The 27802-nt window shown below is 43.6% G+C and overlaps 1 protein-coding gene across 4 annotated transcripts in view; it reads right to left on the reverse strand.

Annotated features, from left to right (window-relative positions):
- LOC107521844 (protein HIRA) overlaps positions 1-27802 on the reverse strand; it is a 75686-nt gene that overhangs the window by 3810 nt on the left and 44074 nt on the right. For all 4 annotated transcript variants that reach the window (XM_016166903.2, XM_036221492.1, XM_016166906.2 and 1 more), the window contains 11 exons: positions 26999-27196; positions 24942-25103; positions 17037-17244; positions 16548-16652; positions 14712-14860; positions 13526-13687; positions 12850-12908; positions 12325-12430; positions 10876-10998; positions 10257-10420; positions 8133-8221 (listed from right to left, as the gene is read on the reverse strand). In XM_016166903.2, coding sequence (XP_016022389.1) covers positions 8133-8221; positions 10257-10420; positions 10876-10998; positions 12325-12430; positions 12850-12908; positions 13526-13687; positions 14712-14860; positions 16548-16652; positions 17037-17244; positions 24942-25103; positions 26999-27196 — 1525 coding nt within the window. The remainder of the gene's footprint in view (positions 1-8132; positions 8222-10256; positions 10421-10875; positions 10999-12324; positions 12431-12849; positions 12909-13525; positions 13688-14711; positions 14861-16547; positions 16653-17036; positions 17245-24941; positions 25104-26998; positions 27197-27802) is intronic.

Below are 27802 nucleotides of genomic sequence, written 5' to 3' on the forward strand. Positions count from 1 at the left end.
TCTATGAGGCAAAGAAACCTTAATTCTAAAACCTGACAAGGATAGGATGAGAATGGAAGATCCCAGGCCAATTTCACCCATGAAATCAGGTGTACAAATCCTCTATAAGTCATTAGCAATCAATTCTAACAGAGCATTAAAAAAATAACTTTGACCAATTTTATCCAACTGAAATAAAGCAAGAAGAACTTAATATAAAAAACTCATAAATATAATTTGCAATACTAATAATTTTAATATTATGCACAAAAAGGCATGAGCCTTGGAAAATAAGAAATAAAATGATTATTTGAGATGACTTGTTTACTCCACATAGAAAACACAGGACTATTGACAAATAAAAAACCAAAGTCAAATGAATTTACACACAACAGCTGTGAATAATTAGAAAACATAAATAAAACAATATATCATTTAGAATAGCCACAATTATAAAATTTCTAAGAATAAATCTAACAAAAGATGTGCATGGCCTATGTACTAAAAGGCATAAAACTTTACTGAAAGGTATTAAGAAAACCTAAAGAATGAAGAGTGCTGATGAGAACAGTGGCAAGAAGAGAAAATGAACTAATTTTCAGGATAGAGGCTGCAAAAGGCAGTGGTGGGTACTGTGGTATGTTGAGAGCTGCAGGGGAATTGCAGACCCAGGGGTGCCTGGGGACAGAGATTATGGGTAGAATACAAGAAAACATTTAAGGTTGTAGAAAGAAGCAGGAGTGAGACTTTTTAGGGAAATAAAAACGTTAAAATCAGCCATGTATGGGGGGGGTGGGGAGCACATGCAAAGGCCTGGAAAGAAACATCCCCAGAAAAGGCTTGAGAGGACCATAAGCTTTCATAATGGGCTGAGTAGTACAGATAGTTTGCAAAGACTGGGAAAGATGGCTGTTTTTTTTCCCCAAATGTCCAATATTCAACAAAAGGTCACAAGGCATACAAAGAAACAGAAAAATATGGTCCATTAAAAGGAACGAAATAAATCTCCAGTAATTGACCCTAAATAAACATAGGCCTGGAACTTGTGTGACAAAGATTTTAAAACAGCTGTCTTAAATATGCTAAAAGAGAATATAGATAGACACCCTAAATGAAATCAGGAAAGCAATATGTAAAGAAGGTGAGATTATCAACAAAAAGACAGATATTATAAAAAGCAAACCAAAGTGACATTATAGAGCTTAAAAATACAAAAACTGAATAGGAAAATTCACTAGAAGGGTTCAACGAAGAGACGAAAGCAAGGATCAGTTAATAAAGTCAGGTTAATTGAAATTATTGGGTCTGAAAAACAATCCAAAAATAGCATGAAATGAAAACAGGCTAAGGGACTTATAGGATACCATCAAGAAGACCAAAAAGAATGAGAGAGAAAGAAAAGAGAAGAGAGTTTATTTGGAGAAATAATGACTGCAAACTTCTCACATGTGAGGAAAGACGTGGATCTATGAATCCAAGAAGATCAAGGAACACATCATGTAGGAAAGACACAAAGGAACCCATTCTATGACACACCATAACCAAACTATAGAAAGTTAAAGACAAATAGAATGTTGAAAGCAGAAAAGTAACTAGTTATGTAAAAGGGATCCGCAATAAGGTAAGAGGATTTCTCAGTAGAAACACTGAAGACCAGAAGGCAGTGAGATGACGCATTTAAAGTACTGAGAGAAAAACTGACATCTGTTATGTAGCAACACTGTCCTTCAAAAATGAGAGAAAAATTAAGACATTCCCAGATAAATAAAAACTAATGGAGTTTATTACCATTATACCTGCCCTACAAGAACTGCTAAGGGGGTCCTTCAAGTTGAAATAAAAGCACACTAGGCAATAAAATACAAAGCTCTCTGGTAAAGATAAATATATAGATAAAAACAAAAACCCATATTATGAAATTTTGTTCGGTAACACCATTTTTAATTATTTTACAGAATTTAAAAACAAAAGTATAGAAATAAGACATCCATGTTAAAGGTTACACAATATGTAAAGATATAATATGTGACATCAATAACAAAACGGCAGAATAGAGATATGAAGGATAATACGTCTGTGTAAGCAAATGAAATTGTCATCAGTTTGAAATAAATTGTTAAAATACATAAATTGTTGTAACTTAAAAATGTTTTTGTTATCCCCATGGTTACCAAAAGAAAATATCTAGAATATATGCAAAAGAAAATATAAAGGAATATAGTAAGAGTGGAAATGAGGGTCAAAAAAGCCATAAAACACACACACACAAATGGAAATATTAAGTCTTTATCTATCAGAAATTAAATGTAAATGGATTATACTCCCTAATTAAAAAATGGATTGAAAAAAGACTCCAACTATATGTTGTCTACAAAGAACTCAATTTAGATGTAAGGATACACATAGGTTGAAAGTAAAAGGATAGAAAAAGATAGCTCTGGTAAACAGTAACCAAACTAGAGAAAAGATAACTATACTAACAATAGATAAAATTTAATTTACATCAAAAATTGTTAGAAGAGACCAGGATCACTGCATAATGATAAAGGGGTCCATTAACCAAGATGTAAACATATATACATTAAACATCAGCATTCCTAAATATATGAAGCAAACACTGTCTGAATTGAAGAAGAAATAGATGGCTTTACAACAACCAGACAAAAGATCAATAAGGAAACAGAGGACCTGAAAAACTGTATAAACCAGCTGACCTAACAGACACTCCACCCAACAACAGCAGAATGCACATTTTTCTCAAGTGCATATGGAACATTTTCTAGGGCAGACCATATTTAAGGACACAAAGCAAGTCTCGATAAGTTTTAAAAAACTGAAATCATAAAAGCATCTTTTCCAATCAAATAGAATGAAACTAGAAATCAATAGCAGAAGAAAAACTGGAAAATCCACGAATATGTGGAAATTAAACAATACACTGTTAAACAACCAGTGATTCAAAGAAGAAATCACAAGGAAAATTAGAAAATATCCTGAGACAAATGAAAATAAAAATACAACATACCAAAAATTATGGAATATAGCAAAAGTACTGGTTAGAAAGAAATTTCTAGCTGTAAGAATCTACACAGAAAAATCTCAAATACAACCTTCTGTGTTAAGAAACTAGAAAAATAAAATAAAACTAAGCCCAAAGCAAGCAGAAGCAAGAAATAGATATTAGAGCCAAAATAAATAAATGGAGAATGAAAAAAAAGAGAAAACAAAACCAGAAATGAACTCTGAAAAAATCATCAGTTAACAAACTTTTAGTCTAATGGACTAAGAAAAAAAGAGAAGACTAAATAACAACAATCAGAAATTAATCAGGGACATTACAACTGACGCCATTAAAATAAAAAGGATTATAAATTAGAGAATACTATGAACAATTGTATGTCAACAAATTGGATAACCTAGATAAAATGGACAAGTTCCTAGAAACACACAACATGCCAAGACTGAATCATGAAGAAACAGAAAATCCAAATAGACCTATAATTATCAAGGAGATGGAATCAGTAATCAAAAGCCTCCCAACACAGAAAAGTCTAGGACCCATCAAATTGCTTCGCTGGTGAATTTTATTAAATATTTACATAAAGAAACATTTACCACACACTCTTTCAAAAACTTGAAGAGAAGCAAACACTTCCAAATCCATTCTATGAGGCCAGCATTACCCTGGCATCAAAGCCAGACAAAGACACTACAAGAAAAGAAAACCACATACCACATTAACAGAATGAAGGGGAAAAAATCCCATAAGATCATCTCAGTTGATTCAGAAAAGCCTTTGACAAAATTTAACAGTTTTATTATAAAAGCACTCAACAAACTAGCAACAGAAGAAAATCATCTCAATATAATAAAGGCCAAAGTTAACATACTCAATGTTAAAAGACTGAAAGCTTTTGCTCTAAGGTCAGAAAAAACCACTTTCACAACTTTTATTCAACATAGTGCTAGAAATGCTAGCCAGAACAATAAGGCAAGAAAAAGAAATAAAAAGCTTTTAAATGGGAAAGGAATAAGTAAGCTTATCTGTTTGCAAACAACAGGATCTTATATATAGAAAACCCTAAAGATTCCACATGCACACACAAAAAACTGTTAGAACTAATAAATTCAACATGTTTACAGAATATGAAACCAACATCCAAAACTAATAATGAACAATATAAAAAGTAAATTAAGAAAATAATTCTTACTACAGCCTCCAAAAGAATAAAATACTTATAAATAAACTTCGCCAAAGAGGTGAAAGACTAGTACACCGAAAACTACAAAACATTGCTGAAAGAAATTAAGAAAACGTAAATAAATGGAAAGACATCTCACGTTCACGGATTGGAAGACTTAATATTGTTAAGGTGTCAATAATATCAAAAGTGATTTATAGTATTCATGCACTTCCTTATCAAAATCCTACTGGCATTTTTCACAGAAATAGAAAAATCCATCCTAAAATTCATATGAAATTTCAAGGGATTTTGAATAGCCACAAGAATTTAAAAAAAAAAAAGATGAAAGGTGGAGGTCTCATACTCCCTGACTTCAAAATTTATTTCAAAATTACCGTACTTTTTAATTTTTGAACTATGGTACTATATTACCATTTGAAATAAATTTTAAAATTAAAAATTGAAAAACTTCATTTAAAAAATGAAAGAGAATGAAGTAAACTGCTATAAACAAAGCAAAAAATTCTGTCTGCCTGTGGCACCAGGGGCAAGCTGCAAGAGAAACTGCCCTCTCGCCTGAAGACTGGTATCAACATCAACAGCCACCAAGTGCCCCCTCCTACCCTGCACACTCATTAATAGATGATTGTTTCCCACTGTATCCAGGCACTATTCTGGAACATAGTCCATCACCTACTCTGGTCAATGTCACAGGTCCTACAGTGAGGACCTCAGCAGAGGAAGGCTTCTCCAAGAGCAGGCCCTGGCTGGGGAGACAGTGGCAAGCACAGAGCTCAGGCACCTGAAGGATGGCTGCTTAGTGCCCCAACCCTCTGCTTCCTGTCTCCCTCCTGCACACACTGAGCCATGATATTTAAGGAAAAGAAGCTTGAATCTTCGGGTCCCCTGAGGTGCACTGGCAGCTCCTATCACAAAGAGAAACTTCCTCAATATATAAAGAATTCCTACAAACCAATTTGCACGAATTTTGTCATGGGTTTGCTCATGGACCATGAGCAGACCAGCTATTTTAGATGATCTACAGAAGGTGGAAAGCAGGTGGAACCACAGTGATGGTGCCCCTGGGAAGGTAGCCACAGACTCTCCTGAGCAAATCCCCAATGAAGTGTCCTGCTTAGAGATGGCAAAACAACCAACAGGAAGGAGTGGGAAAGGAGAGTACATGGTCACTAACTGGTGGCCTGTCTGTGCCCTCTTCCCCCTTTACACCATCCTGGCCTAGAGTGCTTACTTTAGACTGAGACGGAGATTTGCTAGGTAGAGCTCTTGCTGATGTCTCAAGCTATAGCTCCCAATGTGGCAGATGGGTTACAGAGTGAAGCCCCACACATAACCTGGCCAGGTGAAGGGGTTAGTTGGACACATGCCTCCCTGTCTCCTACCCGAGCAGATGGCCCATCAGGCTGCCCCAGAGGTTAAGTGTACTGGGGAAACAGCTCTACTCTTATAGGTAATTCAGAAAACCCTTTCCACTGAGAATGGGGACCAGTCGGACAAATAGAAATATACCTCCAACAGCTAGTGATGAAGGACTGAGCTGGGGTGTGGGAAAGGCAGAAATCCAGTGAGAGACACCTTTGCCTGGGGAATATTTACTGATGAGGGAGAGGCTGAGCGAAGCTTCTACCAGACTTGAGGGCATAGAGGGACCAAAGCAGGGGCATGGGGCCCATGAAAAGTGGAATCCCCAGTAAATCACCTCTCCTTTGTTCTGGCACCCAAAAGACAAGCACTCTATTATAAGGTAGTACACCAGTCCCCATACCAACTAGTACCCAGATTTAAGTTCTCAGGCAGCCCAGGAGACCTCAATCCCTGAACTGGGTTGAGGAGGCCTTGCAGGGCTGGGGCAAAGAGCTAGCAGCAGCAAATAAAAGTGCTATGTTGAAGAAGATAACATCACTGAGGCCTCAAACCATTTCTACAAATAATTTTTCAATACTAGGTCCAGTAGACAGTCGAAAATAACCAGGCTTTGAGGAGATAAAACAATATGAATGAGAACCAGCAGAATCATTTCTAGAAAACAGATCCACAAGGGCTTCTGATATTAAAACTATGCTCATGCAAATGAAAGACTAAATTGAAAATTTAGGGAAGAATTGAAACTATAAAAAATAATACAGCAGATTCCAAAAAGAGAGAGTATATTATATCTCAATGATGGGGAAAATGGAAGAGAATATAATCAAAAAGAACCTAGGAAAAGCCACAGAATGAATGAAAGACACAGACTCAGAGCTTCATGAAACTTCAAAACACCAAGAGAGGATCTCAAAAGAGCTTGCAAAGCAATGAAAATCAGATTTGTGGCAAAGTTTTTAGCAACAACAGTGGATGCTAAAAGTCTGTGGCACAACACATTTAAAGCACTAAGGGAACTGATTTCGAACCTAAGATGTTATTAGCCAACCAAATTAAGATCTATTATGATAAAAAACAGAGGAGGCCAAATACACACCAAGGCCGTCAGAACCTGGTGAGACTGATCCTCCAATCTTTCACCCTTCCATCGCCATTCTGCTCAGCTATTCCTCTTATGCTGCAAGACACCCCTCCACACACACACCTCAGGACCTTTGTACTTGCTTTTCCCTCTTCCCTCAAACATCTGTGGGGCTTCATCCCTTACCTTTTCTGGTCTCTGTTCAGTCAATTAGGTCTTTCTTGATCATCCAATATAAAATAGCATCCTGCCAGTATCCCCCTCCTTTCTATTCTTTTTTATGGCACCTATCCTCACCCAACACATTATATGTACTTGATCATTTGTTTCGAATATGCCTCTCTCCACAAGAGTGAAGATCCATGAAGAAAGGGCCCCTGTTTGCTTTAGCCACTGCTGCCTGTCCTGTGCCTGGCCAGGGAAGTTGCTACATGAATATTTTCTCAGTGATTGAATGAAGCAGTAAAACTTTTGGATACACAACTTCTCCCATCTCTCACCAATCTGCTCCTTTTCCAGTTCACTCAATGTACTAGCATCCACCTGGGCAAGCCAAAAGTATCTGGAGATAAGGCACGTACATTATTCTCTTTTCCTTACCTACTTCATATTCAACCACCCACACACCAAGTCTTTTTGGTTCTGCCTCCAAAACACATCCTGAATCTGTCTCCTTTCCCCTCTTCAGAGCCATCACGCTGATCCGAGGCGCCTTCATCTATTGCTGGGACTGTTGCAAAAAACAAACCCCAACTGGTTTTCTATGTCAGCGCATGTCACCTCTGCCAGCTGGTTTTCTACATCAGTTCACATCAGCTCTGTGCAAACTCCTTCAACAGCTCCCCCTGCCTAGACTAAAATTCCAGCTCCATGATCTACTTTCTGCTCACCTATTTTGCCACCTCTCACACCACTGTCTCTTCTACCTACTATATTCCAGCCACAGCAGCCTCAATGTGCCATGCCCTACTACCACCTCTACCGAAAAAACTGTCCCCAGGGTTCTGCAGAACTGGCTTATTCTTAACCTTGGGTTTTATCCTCAAAGTCCCCTTCTGAGGTCTTCTGTGGCCACACTTTGCCAGGCACACTTGTCTTATCGCTCTGCTTATTTCCTTCTTATTACAATCCACAGTCTAAACCCATCTTGTTGACTAAATTGCTTACTTGCTTAAGTCTGCCTCCCTACCAGACTGTGAGCTCCAGGAGAACGGGGAAGGACCTTTTGTCTTTACTACTGACCAAATCCACAGTCCCGGGCATGCAGCTTTCCTCAGCATAGGCATGTGGGTGTATGCTCCCTAGGCTTGATGCCAAGGGCCCAGCCCCTGCTAGATCATGCAGTGCTGGAATCTAACCCACTTGCTGATGCTGGAACCCAAGGTGGTAAGCTGGAGATGTATAATGGGGAAGAATTTCAAAGGACTTTTGCTTACTTTTTAAATTTCCACCTTTACTTTTCAAGAGAGAATTCTTGCAGCAAGAATGAAAGAAGCACCTACCACTACTGTTGACTCCCACTGGCTTCCAGTGGAGTAGTGAACTGGACCCAGTAAGTCCTTGCATATTTCTCGGAGTCGGTATTCAAACCCTAATTACAGGAAAAAAAAAAAAAAAAAGAACAAAAACAAAACAAAACAGAAATAGGAACACATTACAAAAAGAAATAAAAAAATCAAGGATATGCTAAGTTGTGTATATCAAAACAGAATGAACAAATGCTTATTTTGTTGCCTATGATGGGCAAAATGCTTCCTGCATGTCTCTCAGTTTGGGGCACTGAGATCCATAACGACAGATTCTCACTCATTGACCCACTCCCTTGACAACGTATGTAGTGGCCCCTTTATGTATAAGGCTCATGGGAAAAATGAGACATGGCCAGTTCTGGGATGAACACCCCGAGGTGATGGGAAAACATGGGAAACTATAGAAGGAGGGGAGAGCACTAGTCAGATTTGTTTGAGAGAAGACGTCTTAGCAGCCAGTATGAGAAATCAGCAGGGTCAGGAGGCAGCCTTTGGAGGTAAGAGATGGCAAAGATATGAGTTTAGACTGAGGAGGTGGTGACTGAGCAGACAGGAGAAGCAACTGTCAACTTCAAGGGTTATGGGCGCAGCCAGGTGGAGTGCCAGAAATGTCGGGGCAAGTCTAGAGGTCTGTTGGCACTGCGGGCAGCTGAAGCTAAAGATGAGGGTAGAAAATAAGGATGAAGCTGGAATCTAAGGAATTTAAGAAACAGGTGGGGTCTCCCTTTAAAACTTAAGTTTTCTTTTAATGGTTGAGGAAGCAGGGGCTAGAAAGAGGAGGTGACTTGTACATGGACATGGGAACAGACGTGGAAGAGAAGAGAAAGAGAAGCAAGCGGCAGAAGCAGTCCCACAAACGGTGCAGGCTCCAGGAGGCAGCAATTTTATGCAGGGCATCAGGGTGAGTCCTGATCAAAAGCCAGAATGAAGCATACCAGAGAGAAGCCAGAGAAAAGGGTTCCTTAGCGGAATGGGGTGTGAGGCACAGAAGTTACTGGAGCATCCTGGAAAAGGGGTGAGGGCTTGGGAAAACTGAGTGTTCAGAAATCCCAGTGACAACACATTCTGGGTGACCACATAGACTGGGTGGGAAAAGTAAACATCAAACTCATTATTGGAGTCAGATGGGAAGGGGGAGGGCTTTGAACTGGTCACCCATCAGAGGTGTGTACATGCAGCTGCATCAGAGTCAACATATTTGTAGGGGTTTGGCATGCTTTTTTCTCTCTTTTCTAAAATTTTCTTCTCTAAATCATAAACAAAAATGTCAAAAGCAAAGCAGGCCAGAAGAGGCTGTGGGGTAGGCTGCTCTGTAACATGTGTAGTGACAGGGAGAACACTTGGAGGACCAGACCCCAGGCCACAGTCCTGGAGGTCAAGCTCAAGCTGGAGGAAGGCTGGTAAGTCAGACTCCATGCTTGCCTAGCAGAGAGATGAGAGGCTTTAGAGGCGACCCTGAGAATAGGACAGTCACCTCTTGCAACACATTTTGCTTTCTGCTGACCAACGGGGGTTATACTGGGGAGAAGACATGGGTGCTAAGAGCCTTGGCAGGAAAAGCTGGGCTGAAAGGACATGGGGAGGTGCTGAAAAACAGGCTAGCTCTTCCAGGGCAGGAGGGACTACAGAAAAGGAAGAGAAATGCAGGTACGCTGGATGCTACAAGAAGACACCCTCCCCTGGGGTGCCCAGCTTGCTGACCACTGATACTCTTAGGGTGTGAGGGAGGGCAGAAGTCTGAGTATCCCATTTGAATGTCTTTTCATGAATCCCCTGACCCCACATCCTCCCACTGCCAATCCTTCTGGCTCTTAAAGAAATACTCCATTCAGGGATTCAGAGCCTGTAGTGGAGCTGGATGCCTGTTGAGCTGCCCAGGTCACAGCTCAGGCTTGGAGATGGGGGGCTGAGGGTCCACCATGCTGAAAGGGAAGCCAAAGACCAGGGCCTCCAGGGTAACCATGAGAGACTGAGAGGAAAGAGTACAGAGATTTATGCCACTGTACTTCTGCCCTGACTCACTGGCTTCAGGACAGATGTATTGGGATAGGGATGGAGCTGGGCCCAGGAGGATGAAGAGACCACCAGGAACCTTACCTTCATTCACGAGGTACCGTGCATAGAGGAGGAGCCAATGGCGGTACTCATGGCTGGACTGCAGGGTGAGTGCTGCCGCGACCTGGTTCTCTAGGTAGGCCAAGGTGGTTTCCTGCTGCACCACATGAGGCACGGAGAAAAGCCGGGCTGCCTGTCTCCCTGAACTGCAGAGACCAGCAGCGTACAATTATGAGGCAGCAGGCACTGCATCGTGCAGGAGGCTCCCACCATGCACCCCAGGGCATCAGCAAGGAGTCAGTAGGGGGACAGATGCCAGACTCCACACTGGGCCACCCATCCCCAGGTCCCAGCTGTGGACTCCTGGACACTCTGGCACCCCAAGTATACCCCATCCTGCACCTGCCATTTAGGCCCCTGAGGTTACAGACCAGAGGCCCAGAAGGCCACCAGAATACTGCCCAACATGAGTGTCCATGACCCAATGCACCTCAGACTGCCATCTGGGCCCTGAAGTAACAGGGCTTGCTATCTAATGTGGACCTTCAACTCTTGGAACCCACAGCTTGCCTGTGCACAAGGGATAGCAATCAGAGAGCTGGCCTGGGTGGGACTGTACTTGCACAACCCAGCCACCTCTCCCAGCACTTGGGTCACCTACGTGGAGGCACGGCCCTGGATTATGGCTAAGGGTCCCGAGCACAGCATGGCATCCTGGGGAGGCAGGCTGCTCCTGAAGTCCGCACACTGGGCCAGCGAGTCCTGCTTGTCAGAAACCAGGTTCCTGGGGAGGCAAAGGCAGGAGCTGAGCTCAGGTAAACCAGGAGGTCCACCAGAGGAGGCTGGCGGCAAGGTGAAGAGCAAGTGCCATGTAACCTGTTGTGAGAATACCAGCAAAGACTGAGTGTCACTGCCTTCTCACCACAGGCCCCTCATGGACAGGTTTCATAACAAGGGAACATTAACGACAGTGAAGGTCACTGGCAGGGCTCTCACCATGAATACTTCTGCCCTGTGGTCTTGGTGCCTGGGGCCATGGGGCCTATTTGTGAAGTGTGCTCAAAATGCTCGCCTGCCCGAGGACCCACATGGCCTAGTCCTTGGAAGCTACCAGGAATGCCAGGGCTCTAGCCTTCCTGTGTTTCCACAACATTGTAGGCAGTCAGCTCATCTTCTCCAGACCCTTCACATCTTTGTGAAGAAAACATTCTTCATACACGTTTAAAACAGCCAGCTGCCTTTGTGAATGTGTTCAAAATACAAAGGGTCAACATTTCCCTTCTTAAATAGCTGGCCTATTTCCATTATTACAGTAATCACATAATACACATTTTGCAATGTGGAAAAGCAGGCAGTTGGGAGTTTTTGAGTTTAAAAAAATTTCTTGAACTCAAGAACAAGATCTCAGTGTGGGATAAATTTGTGCCTGGCAACTCTGAATGAAAGTGCTAGAGGTTGCTAGCTTGGGTCTAAAGGACCAAAGGTGCAGGCAGAAGAATCTTGGAGAGGCTGGTACAAAATGTACTCAGTTTACCTGTCTGGGTTAGGGTTTCTGATGGATAAAGAGATTTTACAGAAAAGGGCTCCAAGTTCCAAAATGGGCATACTTGGTAACCATTCAACCTAATTTACAAAGTCAGCTGGAAGTGCTACTTGACTGCTCTTAAGCTGCAAACTTAACAAGTTCTGGCAAAGCCACTGTGGAGTTGGCTCACTTTACACTAATGACAGTTAAGGAGGTCAGGCTGGCAATATATATTTACAACCATAAAAAATTTCAAATGCCTATTCCCAATAAAATGACCACAGAGAACAATGCAGACAAAGGAAAGCACCCCTGTGCACAAGCTCTGAGGGGAGAGAGGCTGTGGGCCACCAGCTTCTCACAAGGACAGTGGAATCTGTGCGGGTGTATTTGAGCTCCATCTCCTCCAGCAGACAGAGCCTACCAAGGCTGTTACTGTGGCGTCTATTCCAAGGCCCAGCTCTCAGGGGAAGCTATGCCAGGCAGGCCTGACCACTAGGACCAGGAGCCTTTGTTCGCTGCTCTGGGCTCCAGCTTAGAGGGATACTCTCTCAGGGGGCCTGGGCCAGGGGGTGGCTTGCTTACCATGTAGAAAGTGACGGATTAAAGCAGTAGGCCTTCCCATTGGACAGGTTCATCACTGGGATTCCATGCTGTGTCAGCAAGATCTGCGACACTGTCATATCACTTCCTGGGGAGACACCAAGAAAATGGGTTCCATATGTATTTTGATCAGCAAGTGCTTCAGCATGCACCAAAGGAGAAATGTGAACCATGGCTCCCACAGTCCCAGCAACAGGCACCTTAAGGCTGACTCAGCAACCAGGGAGTTGCTGCTCTGCTCTGCACATGCTATTCTCACTGCCACTCATCGAGTTCTTTGTCACCTCTCAAGAACCCATTCAAATAAGCCCCAGAGAGGGTATATCCTTGCAACATAACTTCAACTCTGCCACACTGAATACATTGCTCTAGGCCCAAAGCCTGGCTTTGGCTCTCTGTCTAGGCTGAGAGGGGCCCTTCCATGTCAGACCTGGGACTCGAGCTGCCCTACTCCTCCCACCCCCCTACCCCCCACCAGGGGACCAGGGGCAGCCCACTGCCAGTTACCTGCCAAGATGGAGTGTAGAGACTCTTCTTTTACCACAACCACCTGTCTGTGAACATCCCTAGGAGGGAGATAGGGAATGGTTTACTCTCCAGTCTGAGCATCAGAATGTGCCTTGGCACTCAGACCTCTGCTCCATGATTCCTGGTATACTACCACCCCTAGCCTCCCCTGAGAGGGGCTCTGGGCTACAAGCGGCTTCTGCTCCCCATGTGCCACTTTACTCCCCCACATAAGTCTATAACAGAGAGTTCAAGCAACAGAGCTGTGGGGCTCGTACCAATGCCACACCAACTTTGGGAGAAGTGTGGCAATATTATAGCAGCTGATAGCCCATTTCTGATGAACTCTATATAAGGACCCTGGCACATGCAATTAGGCATTGTGATCTGTCATGTGGTTTGCTCCTATAAGGATGGCAGCAGGGGTAGGCGGCCGGTCCCACTTCCGTTGCTACCCCCCAACACCTCCACTACCATACACATACACAGGGTGACCATCATAAGCAGTGTCTGACTGCTCAGGGTCTCTTCTACTGTTAAGACCCCCGTGTCAAGGTTCCAAGGGGTCTTCCGGTGGCTTCCTATACTGCCTTCCTTGTCCTTGCAGTGAAGGGGAACCTGCACAGCCCCATCCTGCCCTGCCTGGAGCCTACCTCATCCCAAGTCTGTCTCTTACCAGACAGATAGTGTAGCTGCAGCAGTGAGCGCCATGACGTATGAGCCTGTACAGTGCAATGTGGAGATTGGGGACGGCAGGAGGATAGGAGGGAGGAGGCGGCGACCACAGGTAGAAAACACTGACAGCATCCTCTTTTCACAGGCGACACACACCACATCACTGAGAAGGCAGAGAAGAGGTAGGTGTCATGATGATCAGGTGCTGTGGCGGAGGCAGCAGCCCCAAGATGCAAAGCCTTTCCTCTGCCTAGGCCTGAGTCAGAGCAGGTACAGTAGAGGGAGAGGCCGGGGGAGGGCCTGCCATGAGGACTAGAGCAGGGCAGGAGGGGTGATGGAACCTGAGACCTCTCATTAGAGACTATGTTCTCCTCCCCAACTAGGGCTGCCCAAGCTTTTGTGAGCTAACCCTAATGCTGAGGGGGTGGGTGCTTCAGAGGATCACTACACTCACAGTGACCCAGGAAGCACACCTCACTCGTCATATGAGACCATACAGTGCCCACTCAATAGTTTCTTGGCTACAACTAGCCAGACTAGTCCTGAAAAGGCCTCTCGCAAGATAGGCCAGGAGAGGTGTGAGAATGATGGAGTGTGTCTCTAATAGAGTACACCAGCTGTGTGTTCAGAAGGCCTTTCCAGCTAGGGAGGAAGAGGTGCATACACAGACAGCATCAAAGGATCGTAGCCAAGAAGCCATTCGGAAGACATTGGATGACTAACACTGAATTAAGGTATCCTCTCAAAGTGCTGAATCTCAAAAAGACTGGGCTGAGGACTCAGGACTGTCAAAAATCTATCCTGACCTCCTTGGATTATAATCTGGGGTCCAGTGAAAGAACTAGCCCAAATCAGAGCCAGGCAGAGATTAGCTTGGAACCTGAGACTTCAGGAATCTGTCCAGACAAGGAAATCAGAACACCTAGGTAGAAATCTTGGCTTAGGTGAGTCTCTAGGACTCTGTTTCCCCACCTGTACCACGCGATGACACCAACTTCACTGGGTACTGCAGGGACTGAGATGGCAAATGCATATCCTCAGCATGAAGCAAGGCCTGGTGCAGGCCTCTATGGGAGCTAGCACGTGGGAGTAGTACATCTCCTCAGACAGCAACAGGGCCACACAGTTCAGCACACGGTGCCTGCTTTACATGAATAGCTGAGCCAGGCAAAGACCCTCACCCTTACCAGCTACCAGCGGCAGTGAGGATCCGGCTGGTGAGCACCGTCTCCCACTCCTTCCCTTCCCTGTTACATTTCAAGCGGCTCAGCTTCACTCCCCCTACGGTTGTCACTTCATTCTCCACCTCAATGTACATGGAGGGGTCAGAGCTCACCTGCATGGAGGAAAGCAAACACAACGTTCTTTTCAGACAATAGCAGGCCCAACAGACTTGGATCATGGGACAGGGGAGATGCTTAGTGGCCTGAGGCCCTGGGCTCTGAGGCAGGAAGAAGACACAAGAGATAGTCAGAGCAGGCTGGCCAAAAAAAGGGTGGCAGTAGGTATAGTAACAGGGTGGGAGACAAGGGGGCTGGATGTACAGCCTGCCAGGACAGGGAGAATGCTGGGAGCTGGTTTGTGCTTTGTCATCCATGCAGCAGAGCAGAAAATTGGTGTTAGAGATAAAGACTCCTAACCTCACCCCGCCTCTCACAAGGGAGCGTGGAGAGAAAGCATGTGACTAACTTGTCTAAGAGCACACTGCAAAGGAGAACCACAGCCAGCTGGGGACAGAGCTAGAAGTAAGACACTGGGTCTCCTGCCTCCTAGCTGATGGTCTTCAAAGTGCTTAGCAATAACAGAGTCTATGCTGGTACCTGGAAGAAAAGTCTAGAAAACCCAAAGTCCTCTTTAGTTCCCTTGGTAGTGAGCCTCAGTCTGCTTATCTGAGACCAACCTCATGGGAGAGTTCCCAGAAGAACATGTGCCTAGTTTAGTGCTTGGCTCTACTTGGGCTCAGCCTTACCTCTTGTGTCCAGGGAGATGACTGACAGATTTTCTGTATGGAAAACTAGGCAGAATGGCTAAAGTTTGCATTTATGTGGCCACGTGAGTGGGTGAGCCAGGGCAGAGAGCCATATACAGCCAGGAGCCAAGCTTTCAGAAAACAATAAAGGCCCCATGCAGCACTCAGCAGTGAAGCCCTCAGGGGAAGCTGAAGAAGTTTGGAAGCAGGGGTTGTGCACCCTGCCTCCACTCACATCAGCAACAAGAACAAATCATGTGGGTTCCTCCCTCAGACCCAGAAGCACCTGTAGCAGGAAAGACTGACACCTGCTCTCAGGCATTCCATAAAGACAAGCCTGGGTTGCGGGAGTATGCAGCCAGTTTGAAGTGACCTAATTTGGGGTCCTAAAAGGCTTCCCAACAATATGCACCTGAGTTGAGGTACAAAGGGCGTGAGGTGATGGCATGTGCAAAGGTCTGGCATGGGTGCTGCATTGAGTGACTATTGGAGCTCTGGTTATAACGGGTTTTTTGTTCTAGAATAATAAAACTGTGTTTTGAACAAGCACTTGGTTACAAGCTTCCACTCTGAGAGCTCAGACAGCCCTGATGACGGCTTCCTGCCGGATCCTGAGAAGTGAACAGGGCTAGAGGGCTGGTCAAAATACCACAGAGTCCAATGGGCACTGAGCCCAAGACTGTCCAGGGCCAAGTATGAAGCCCAAAGAGGCTTCCATGAGAAGGGACACCTGAGACAAGTCGTGAAGGAGCTGGGCATCCAGAAGATGGCAGCAAGGACTGTGAGAACAAACCCACAGAGGAGAAAAGAGGCATGGCGGGGACGGGGCATGGTAGGCACAAGGGGGCTCCTTGAGAAGAGGCAAGCTATCTAGCTAATACTACTGATGGTTGCCCTGATCAACTACAACTTCCCCTAGAAGGTAAAAGAGAGCTATTGGAAAGCAGCCTTATCAAGGACAATTCAGGGTTTACACTGGGAGGGGGGAAATGGAGAGAGAAAGAGCATGCACGAAGGTCCATAGCTGTGAGGGAGAGGCAGGAGGCCTGCTCACCTGGAGGGTGAATGCTCTCTGGGGGCCCGGCATGGGCAGCTTCAGTGCAGGCGCTGGTATAGACAAACACACGGTGTCCTTCTCTGCAGTCAGAGCAGCTGGGGACTACAAAAGCAGAAATGTCCCTGAGCCCCTCCCCAGCACTGTAGGGCAGTGTCAGGTAAAGGTGAGTCACCTAGAAGTGAGGTGGACCTATTCCCTAAGCATTTCCACCCACTCTTCAAGGCCAACTGTGCAGACGAACGCTCTAGTGATCCCACTTTACAGATGAGGCAGCTGATACCAAAAAGCTGCTCAGGGACTCGGGGTGGATCAAGGGCAGATCTGAGGAAGATCGTGGCCTCCATGCTAACTCAAGGGAATGTATGTCTAAGCCAGCTGTCTCTACACTGATGAAGGACACTGCGGCATGCAGGGCCTCCCTTCTCCCAGTTGGACACAAACACACTCCAGCACAGAGCTCAACAGGTAGGTTGGGAGAGGCCTTACCTGGACAGAAAGAGACATGGGCAAGAGCCGGGAGTCCTTCCGGGGCCGCCCTTTCTTCTTCTTCTCCACTGTCTCTACCTCGAGCTCCAGTTTTCGCTTGGAGAATGAGGAGGGCTTGGCCACAGGGAGCTTCTCATCACTGTCACTGCTGCTCTCTAGAAGGTCCCGGGGCCTCAGCTCTTTCACAACAAGGTTTTGTTCTTTCAACCTGCACAAACACAGACATCCATGGCTTTTTTCCATATGACTATTAATTTATAATAATCAGTAAAATCTATACTCATTTCCAAAAGTCGATACATTAAAAAAGTAGGAGAGGACTTCTGGTTTCTGCTCTAACATCCAAAGAGCTTAGAACTCATCAATCTCATCCTCAAAATAAGAGGAAAACTGAAAAACTGAAAATCAACAACTCTTTGTAGATCTATCAGAGAAATGAAATTATAGGGTAAACTGCCACCCTGAAAAAAACTGGAGAAACAGAAGACCAAAACAAAACAAAACAAAACAAAACACCACAGCTCACCTGAAACAGAGGCCCCTGGAGTCCTAACCAGCAGGAAGATTTAAAAATTATGGTAACTGGTACATTGTTGGAGGCCAAATTTGGGCTGGCTTGTAAGTTAAAACTCCTGGGGTTTGTTAAGTTTTACCTCCTGGAGTTCCACCAAGTTCTCATGGGTGACGATCAGGGATGGAGTGCACCCCTTGTGTGCTTTGGACTGCGGGATGGGGGAAATTAACTATTTTGAAACACAACCAGAGTTTCGTTCTCCTTAACAAAAGCCTGCCCCTCAAGGACACTACTTTACTAGATTACGTGACCTGGGTGAAGGGCAATTAACCAACTCTAACCTAGTCTTACACAGGCATATACACTAAGAAACTCTTCTGAAGGTTATTGCCCAGGGACTCTAGTCCAAAAAAAATAAGAATTTTAATCATGAGAAAACAGACTGCTTCTCCTCTCCAATACTTCACTCCCAAATTGACAGGGCTCCAGTATAATAGCAGATTACAAATAAAAGAGTTGCAAGATACAGTCTCTACTTAACAAGGAGTTTCAAGGGAAACCCAAAGACGACAGAGGAACAAAAACAAGGACACTGGAGGAAATTGAAGCCTCTGACCCCTACGGCTACAGGAAGCAGTAAACACAGCCTAACTCTTACGCAGATAAACAAAACATCATACTAAAAGCCTTTTTTACCTTAGTTCCTATTACTCAGTATATCATGTCCAATTTTAAACAGAAAATTATAAGGCATGATAAAAGGAAAAACAAAATCAAACAGAAAACAAATGAAACACAGTCTTAAGAAAGGAAGCAAGCATCAGAAACAATTGGACATGGCAGAGATTTTGGAATTATTAAGCTAAGATTTTAAATAACTATGTTATAGTGCTAAGGGTATCTATAGAAAAAGCTGGACAACATACAAAAACAGATAAGTAATATAAGCATAAAAATTTAATAATATTGATAATAGCTGAGGATAACAATATAATGATAATAGTTGAGACTTTTTCAAATTAATGAAAGATATCAAGCCACAGATCTGAGCTGCTCAAAGAACACCAAACAGTATAACTACCCCCAACTCTATACATATACATATATACTCCAACTGCAAAAAACCAAAGACAAAAGAAAATCTTGAAAGAAGCCAGAGGAAAATGAACACCTTACCTACAAAGGTCAAGAAAAAGAATAACATCGGGTTTCTTTTCAGAAAGCATTCAAGTAAAAAAACAAGTGAAATATTTAAAAAGTTTAAAAAGAAAACAATAACCTTGAATTCACTATCCACTGAAACTGTACTCCAAAAGTAAAAAAAAAGAAATGAAGTCTTTCTCAGACAAACCAAACAAAAAAATGCTAGAGGGAGTTTTTTGCCAGCAGATCCACTTTGCAAAAAATGTTAAAAGAAGTCCTTCAGAGAGAAGTAAAATGATACAGGTTAGAAACTCAGATCTGCATGAAGGAAAGAAGAATATCAGAGAAGGAATAAATGAACATACAACTTTTTATTATTCGTAATTAAAATTCTTAAATAAGAGATAACTTTTGTTCAAACTAGAAACAACAACAATGTATTGGATGATCATAGCTTATTAATAAGTGAAATATGTAAATGATAGCAATGTTGAGCCATAGAAAGGAAAAATTGGAAATACTCCGTTGTAAGGTCCCTTAAGTGGTAAATGTTATTTCAAAGTGTATTTAGTTATAAATGCTTATTGCAAGATATTCTTAGATAATGTTAAGAGATAATGTGGGAGAGAAGAGGAAATGGAATCATGTATAAATTAATCAGAAACAGCAGAAGAATAAGAGATTTAAAAAAAGAAACAGAACAAGTTCAATGACTAGAAACAGTTAAAAAAATATGGTAGATATTAATCTAACTATATCAATAATCATTTTCAATGTGAATGTTCTAAATATACCCGTTAAAACAAGGGTCCTCAACTTCTGGGCTGTGGACCAGTACTGGTCCGTGGCCTGCTGGAACTAGGCCACACAACAGGAGATGAGCGGCAGGCAAGCAAGCAAAGCTTCATCTGTATTTGCAACCACTCCCCAGCGCCAGCGTCAACCCCTCAGCTCTACCTCAGATCATCAGGCATTAGATTCTCATAGGAGCACTTGACCCTGGTGCCAAAAAGGTTGGGGATCACAGAGTTAAAAAACAGAAACTGACAAAAAGGATGAAAAAGAAGACCCAATTATATGTTGTCTATAAAAAACTCAGTTTAAAGACACAGATAAATTAAAAGAGATGGTTCCAACTATATGATATTCTGAAAAAGAAAAAAATATGGAAACAGTAAAAAGATCAGCAGCTACCAGGAATCAAGGAGAGGGAAGGATGAACAGGTAGAGAACAGAGGATTTTTAGGTCAATGAAACAACAACAATGTATTGGATGATCATAGCTTATTACATTTGTCCAAGCCCATAAATACACAAAACCAAAAATGAAACCTAAGGTACAGCAAAGGAATAATAACAGGAGCCGACATGTGATGCTCACTATGAAAACAGAACCAGGACATGGCGGCCTATCTTCAGTTCTCAAGACACATCTCCTAAGAGTAAAGGGCTCCTGGGAGAGCCATTCAGCCTGGGAGGAGATGGACTCAGAAAGACTATGTCTTGCTCAAAATCACTCTACCACAAAGCAGGGCGCTGGTACTCAAATGCAGTGTATATGGCTCTAAGCACTGCTCCTAACCACGTGACACTGCCCCAATGGAAAACCTCCATTGATAGGTGTTTCAAAGGGTTCCTCATGGCTTTTACTGAGAATCAATGCAAGAAACAGCCATATCAAAAAAGATGTAGTTTCTATAAAAAGACTTTATTAAAGATGCTGCAGTTTACTTTATTCCATTTTCCTCATATGAGGATCCAACCATAACTTCCTCTTAGAATTTAGCACCAGGCTCTTGGAATCTCACCAAACATCCTGCTGCCTTGGAAGCAGAAAGCTCAGCCCTAAGTCATTGCTCACTTATTGCCACTTTCAAGTAATCCAAAAATGGCAAAACTTGATGGTCTCCTTACTAGAGTTGTATGTGTGGCTGAAAGGTCTTGTAAAACCTTGAAGACAGAGCTACTGAGGGACAAACCCTGGCAGCATCAGGGCCCAGGTCACGTAGTTAAAACTCTGTCTTCTCATAGCCAATTCAAGGGATATCCTCTGCACTTCTCAAATTAGGGTTTGCCCTCCCTGAGTGATAGGATATGATGCAACAAGGGCCATGGAAACCCACAAGGCAAACAGGAGGCTTCCTCAATGAACAGAAGGAATTTCTGTCTATAGCACTCTATGGTTTCTCTAAGATGGAGATTTAGTTTTATTTATTCTGTTTAGAACTCACTCCATTTCCAAGACTGAGGTTTCAATATGGGTTAGGTCTGTAAAACATCAGCACTCCCTCTTGACAACTGCCCCACAACATATACTCTTTGGGGAACTCCTGCCAGGTGCGTGCGGACTCCTGCCTCTGCCCTCCTATCTCTAGCCTCTTCTCCTTAGGCTCCACCTGTTCACCTCTGCAGTTCTGAGAAATTGAGGGCAGTTCCTCAGATCAAATGTTCTCTTCATCTGGATCTCATCTGCTGTCAGATATTTCCACTGACTTTCTAACTAAAATGATTATTATTTTTCTTTTCTAAAAGTATTTTTTGGTTAATTTCCAAATCTATCTGGTCTTTTCTGACAGCGTTTTATTCCAAATACATACATACATACATATATATATATATATATATATATATATATATATATATTTTGAGTTATAATTCACATACAAGCATACATTGGAGATATTGTGGGCTCAGTTTCAGACCACCGTAGTAAATATCATGATAAAGTGAGTCACTGGAATGTTTGGTTTCTTGGTGCATATAAGTTATGTTTACACTACACTGTAGTCGATTAAGTATGTAATAGCATTATGTCTGAAAAAAACAATGTATACAACTTAATTAAAAAATAACCTTATTTCTCAAAACTGCTAACCATCATCTGAGAGCTTTCAGTGAGTCATACATAATCTTTTTGCTAGTGAATGAGGGTTTACCTTCAATTTGTAAAAATAAAAAAATTTTAAAAAATGCACTATCTGCGAAATGCAAAAAGACAAGGAATGCTGGTACCATAAAAGTCACCATTTTAAAGTACAGAACTCAGAAGTTTTTTGTGTGTTCATAAGGTTATGCAATTATGACTATCTAATGCCACAGCATTTTTCATATTCCCAAAAAGAAATTGTAGCCATCCTCCCTTCCCCCCAGCCCCCCACAACAACTAATCTACTCTCCATCTCTATGGATTTGCCTATTTTAAACACTATAAATGGAATCATACAATATGTGGCTCTTTGTGACTGGCTTCTTTGACTTAGCATAATGTTTTCATGGTTTGTCCCTTTTGTAGCACATATAAGTACTCCATTTCTTCTTATTGCCAAATAATATACTGAATGGATATACCACCTTTTAAAAATCCATTCGTCACTTAATAAACATTTAGATTGTCCCCACTTTTTGGCTATTACAAGTAATATTGATATGAACATTTGTATACGATTTTTTTTCATGAACATGTTTTCAATTCTCTTGGGTACATACCTACGTGTGGAGTTGCTGGGTCATATGGTAACTCTATTTAACAAGTTGAGGAACTTCCAGATTGTCTTATAAAGAAGCTAAACCATTTTAAAATCCCACCAGCTTTCTGTGAGGGTTTCTGATACTGTTCCATCCTCATCAACACTTATTATCTGCCTATTTAAATTTAGCCATCCTAGTGGGTATCTCATTGAGGTTTTGATTTGCATTTCTCTGACAGCTAACGATGTTGAGTGCTTATCGGTCGCTGCATATCTTCTTTGGAGAAATTTCTATGCAAATCCTTTGCTCATTTTTAAATTGGGTTATTAGTCTTTTTACTGTTGAGTTGTAAGAGTTCTTTACAATTGGATCCTAGGTCTTTATCAGATGTGACCTGCAAATATTTTCTTGCATTTCGTAGGTGGTCTGCTCACTGTTAATAAAGCTCTTTAAAGAGCAAAAGTCTTAAATTTTGATGAAGGCTAATCTATTTTTTCTTTAGTTGCTTGTGCTTTAGATATCAAATTAAAGAAACAGTTGCCAAATCCATAGTCACATCAATTTATATCTATGTTTTATTCTAAGAGTTTTTAAAATTTAGGTTACATTTAGTTCTTTGACCCATTTTGAGTTAATTTTTGTATAGAAGAAAGTATATTAATCTTTCCTCACATCTTCTGCTATATCTTTCATGTCGTTAACTTTAAACATATTCATTTCATCTGACAATTCTACGATCAGACGTTTATAGAGGTCTAAACCTCCTGTTCCTAATGTCTCCTGACATTTGTGCATAACCCACTATTTCTTCACATGTTTTGTTACTTTGGATTGAGTCCATCTCGGGCTGTGCTTCTCCGTGAGAAAGCTGTAGCCCCTGGAGTCAGGGAAATGTCCCTGGCAGGCTGATTTGCATTTACTTTGCCAAATCCCTCTAGATGTTAATTAGATGTTCATTTCATGGCTTGGTGATTTCTATAGGACACAGGCTGTCTTAAACTGATCCCCAGTCCACAAGAGGGCAGGCTTGTGGCTATATAGTCTCAGGGGAAGACTGTTTTCCTAACCAAGGACAGGCTAAGACATGTCTTAGCAATGGTATCATGCTGCCAGTCAGGTTTTTTCTAGTTCCCCCTTTTACTGGAGGTGAACTTTTCAAGCAGTTTGGCTTAACGCTAATGTCTTAGTCTCAACCTCTTATATCAGGGGACCCCAACCTACGGGCTGTGGAATGGTACCAGTCTGTGGCCTGTTAGGAACCAGGCCACACAATAGGAGGTGAGCGGTGGGCGAGCAAGTAAAGCTTCATCTGTATTTACAGCCACTCCCCAGGACTAGCATCGTCGCCTCAGCTCCACCTCAGATCAAGCACTGGATTCTCACTGAAGTACTGGTCTCTGGTGCCAAAGGACCACTGCCCTACATGGCTCAGGCCCAATGCCCTCTGTTCAATCCGTGTACCATTATAACTCAAGGTCTTTAGTCATCATGTCAGCCCACCCAGCCCAATGCATAGTGTGGATCTATCTGCCCATTGCTCTGGTTGATTTGTTCACTCTCAGATTTGGGCTCCTGGGGACTTCCTTTATTTTCTTGTAAACTACTCATGTGTTTTAAGGATGTGTGTTACAGTTCATCCAGCATTTCAAAGTGTTTAGCAACAGTAAGGTTTTCAGATCTTCCCTATTGCTGGACACAGAAACTGCTAAAGAGATCACACAGAATATCTGTATACTGAAATAAGCATAATCATACTATAGAGTAGAATACAAGGTCTCACACCAAAGTCACAGCTATAGCAGCTGACTTAAAGGGACAGTCCTCCTGTGCTAGTTTCCAAGGCCTGTTCTCCAAAGAGAACAAATCCTAAACAGACAAGTAGTTTCAAGATCATTAGTGAAACCTTGGGGACGGCATACTTCGGCTTTAGTGCCAAGACACCATCTACTGCTAGGAGAGGTCTCAACACAAATGCTCCCTTCACTGGCCACCGGCTTAGCTGTATGGCTATTGCAAAAGTCTGTGACCAACGTCCCTACATTGGGCTGATGGTGGCACAGGCCAGGGTGTGTCTGCCCAGGGCTGCTGAGCACTAGTCACCTCAAGGTGGGATGCAACACTGAGGACAGCAGTTAAGCCATAGGCCCTTGTGGAGGAAGGTGGCCCAATCCACCTCTGACTCTCCCAGCCCCCACCTCACTGGGCTATGCAGTGACCTCCATTCTGTAGCACACTCCCCCAGGAGGCAGAGAAGCTTAGTGCAAGTGGCAGAGACTAATAATACACTAGCTCTGGCCACCTTGGGAGGACTTCTGCAACTCTAAGATATAAAGAACTACACCCCACATGACTTGGCCACTGTATGCTAAAGGAGGTGCAGAGAATGGACAAGTAGCAGAGGGCTTGCAAGAATTCAGCCATGGTGCAACAGTATCAGAGCCTTCCATCTCTCCAACCAATCCCCTGCTCCTTTTCTGGGAAAACTCTGGGCTCCAACCAAACAACATTATTCTCAACGCATCTTCCACACTGACCAGCCATCATGCTGTTGCCCTTGTTGTCCTTGTGTCTGCTCTGTCCTCTCCTATGGCTCCTTCTAGGCACTTTCCCACTTGAATCAGCGGCTTCTTTCTCCTTGGAGCCAGGAGCTCCCAGTACAGAGAGACTAGAGTCTGCTCCCCCTGGGAGGGCAAGCTGATCGGTGGAAGAATAGATGCTACACTGCTGGCCCGAGACTTCATCCTTCCCAGTCTCTCTGAGCCCTACACACTACCACATACCTTTCTACAGCTGTCGGAGTCGCACTGGTCAAGGTAGAAGCACCTGGTGTGGCTTTGGACCGCTCTGTGAACCGGGAGTCAAACGCTTTCATGGGTTCGATCTTGGATGGGGTTGTTAACACAGAGGGGGATGATGCAGCAGGAATCGAGGTAGCGTTCACGCTGGGGTGGGGGAAGAAGATGACAAAGCATGTTAAGCACAACTCATTGAGGATTTGGGAGTCCGGGATTTGCATTACTTGGAGCCAAGTGAAAGAGGCACAAATATCAAACTTCTATAAAAATAATTTCAAGATATAATCTACTATTCCTATTTCTTTAATATTTTTTCATGTGTTAAGATTCTTAAAGTTTGACTATCTAAGAAGTTCATAAGTAAATTGCACTCATATTCTAAGAACTTCCAGGGGTAGCATGGGGCCTAGAAAGTGGTTCTTACAACCCTTTTTTCTCACCATGTGGCCCTATCTCTACAACTTGAATATAGCACCCCAAACCACTCCAACCAGCTTTTCCCACTTCAACAGTGGGTCTGACAAAAAAAAAAAAAAAAAAGCCTCACCTGGGGTCTCAAAGCCACTATTTCTGGTCTTCGTCCCCCCGCTCAGATGGCCCCTCCCACCTCACTGTGACATTCTCCTTCAAGAATTCTTTACACCTTACTTCAAGTACTCACCCCATAGCCTTTGCCTTCTACTGCACAGAGAAAGGAGAACCCAGGAATAAGCCTAATAGCTTCCCCTAGTGTCCAAGTGCCTCCCGCATGCTGGGTCCTGAAGCCACTAAGCCTTTTACTGATCATATCCGCCTGCATGGACCCCACACCAGACTCCTGGCAAGCAACCTGGATAACCCTCTCCTCTTCTCCAGGGATATGGCAGGGCCAATTGTTGAAACATTTCACAGATCTGGAGCTTCTTGTCCTTCCCTAGACATCCTTCCTCCCCGGATGCTTTGCTTCCTAACTGGTCTAGCTGCTCTACCTCTGCCTCTTCCCATCCATTATCACATTTCCATCGGATGTGTGACACCTGATGCTTGGTGCATGCCTTTATAGTCATGACACCAGAGCCCAGAAGTAAGATACTGCAATAACATGCGACTTGGTCCCCATCAAGGAAAATCACTCTAACAATAACAGTTGTGTGTGCTAGGGTGGCAGCCACATTTGGGCATTATGCCTGCTGGAATGATCTAAAGTTCAGAACCTTCTGTGTCTCTACTCTAGGGAGAAGCCCAGGGTACCTGGCTCAGCACAGAAGCCCAGCTTTCTTCCCCTTTACTGACGCTCCACAGGGGCTTGGGGTTCTGCTTTTGCTGCTGTCTCTATTCCCTTCCCCTGGTTGGCCTATATGGGCCCTGAGTAGAGCATCCTCTGAGAAGATGTCCTTAGACCTGCCCACCAACCCCCTTTGAATGGCTAGCCATTTCTACCCAGGGGACTCCAAGAGCCATCCCTGCAATGCTATGTCTGCCTCTTTCTCCACCAGTGGGACAAGGACCCCACCAATCAACCCCTTACAGACTTCTGGGCCCCCAGAACATGTGCTGGGCAAGTGTTTGCTGAGTAAATGGCTTCTGGCTCTTATTCATGCTCCTCTGGTTCTTTCTAACTTCTAAGTCGATTTCTAGATAATAGTTGGGGAAGACATGGGCTCCCTGAGCAATTAATTCTGAGAGTGTGAGGGGAGTCTGCCCCAGCACATAAGCACCCTGCCTGAGATGACTGGTGTGGCGATGCTCCCAACAGTACAGTGGAAGCCTAAGTCACCTCTAGTGTAGACCTGCTGGAAGGTGGGGGCTGACCCTGAGGCAAGTGATGTGTCCTTGGATGGTTCTCACCCTTAGCAGCCCAATCCCTAGGTTGCATCTTCCTCCAGGACATGTCCTCACAGTCCTGTGCAACAGAGACTCTCTTGAACAAGGACTCCCTTCTAAGCAAATCCTCTTCTGCAACTTCTCTTTTCTTTTTAATAGAAGAGGCCATGAAGTGTCCCTGGAACTATGTGCAAACCTGAACTTCCCAGGGACAGAAGCAAGCCTTGGTGCCTACTCACCTGTCCTTACTGACAGAATCACCCGCAGGCCTGGGGCCAGCGGCTCCCACGGGCTCTGTGGAAGGCTTCAAGACGCCAAAGGAATTGTGGGTACTGGAGTCCAAGGGAAGTAGCTGTGGACTGCTATGGGAGGAGAGCATGGTGCCTGCCAGGGAGCCTGAGAGTGGGATGCTGTTAAAGAACGCCGTGGAGAAGTCCCTGTTGTCAAGAAGAACAAAGTCAGCCGCGGAAATCAGATACCACATCAAGTGCTTTATACATTCTAGGTAACACTTCTCTGGGTCCAAAGGTAATGTATTTTCATGGAAGAAAATTTATAAACTTACAGAAAAGTAAAAAGAAAATTAAAATCACTTCATATACCATGTTTAATTGAATCTAAAGTAAACTGGTACTTTATGTACCACTAAGAAAAAATCGTTACCAAATATAATTGTCAGATGCCACTGGTTATAAGATGCACCCTGATCTTAAAGGTGTTAAAATGTATAAATATGTGTCTCAGACCTAATGAAATGCAAGACAGAGTAGGCCCCCCTTTCATTAAAGGCTGTATGGATGTACCATAATTTACCTAACCAGACTCTATTGAGGAACAATCAACCTTTTTAGTCACAGACACTGATGCAACAGGAGGCAAGATACTTCAGTGTTAAGGCTGAGGGCCTAGGGGCCCCAAACCAGCCAAGTCTCACTCCTCGGCCAAGTACAAGCTCTGAGACCTTGGGTGATTCAACCACTATGCTGTAGGTTCCTATCTGCAAAACAGAGAGGACCTTCCCCATGAGGTCGCTGTCAGGTCGA

The sequence above is a fragment of the Rousettus aegyptiacus genome, unplaced genomic scaffold, assembly GCF_014176215.1.
Source record: "Rousettus aegyptiacus isolate mRouAeg1 unplaced genomic scaffold, mRouAeg1.p scaffold_m13_p_5, whole genome shotgun sequence".
NCBI classification, from domain to species: domain Eukaryota; kingdom Metazoa; phylum Chordata; class Mammalia; order Chiroptera; family Pteropodidae; genus Rousettus; species Rousettus aegyptiacus.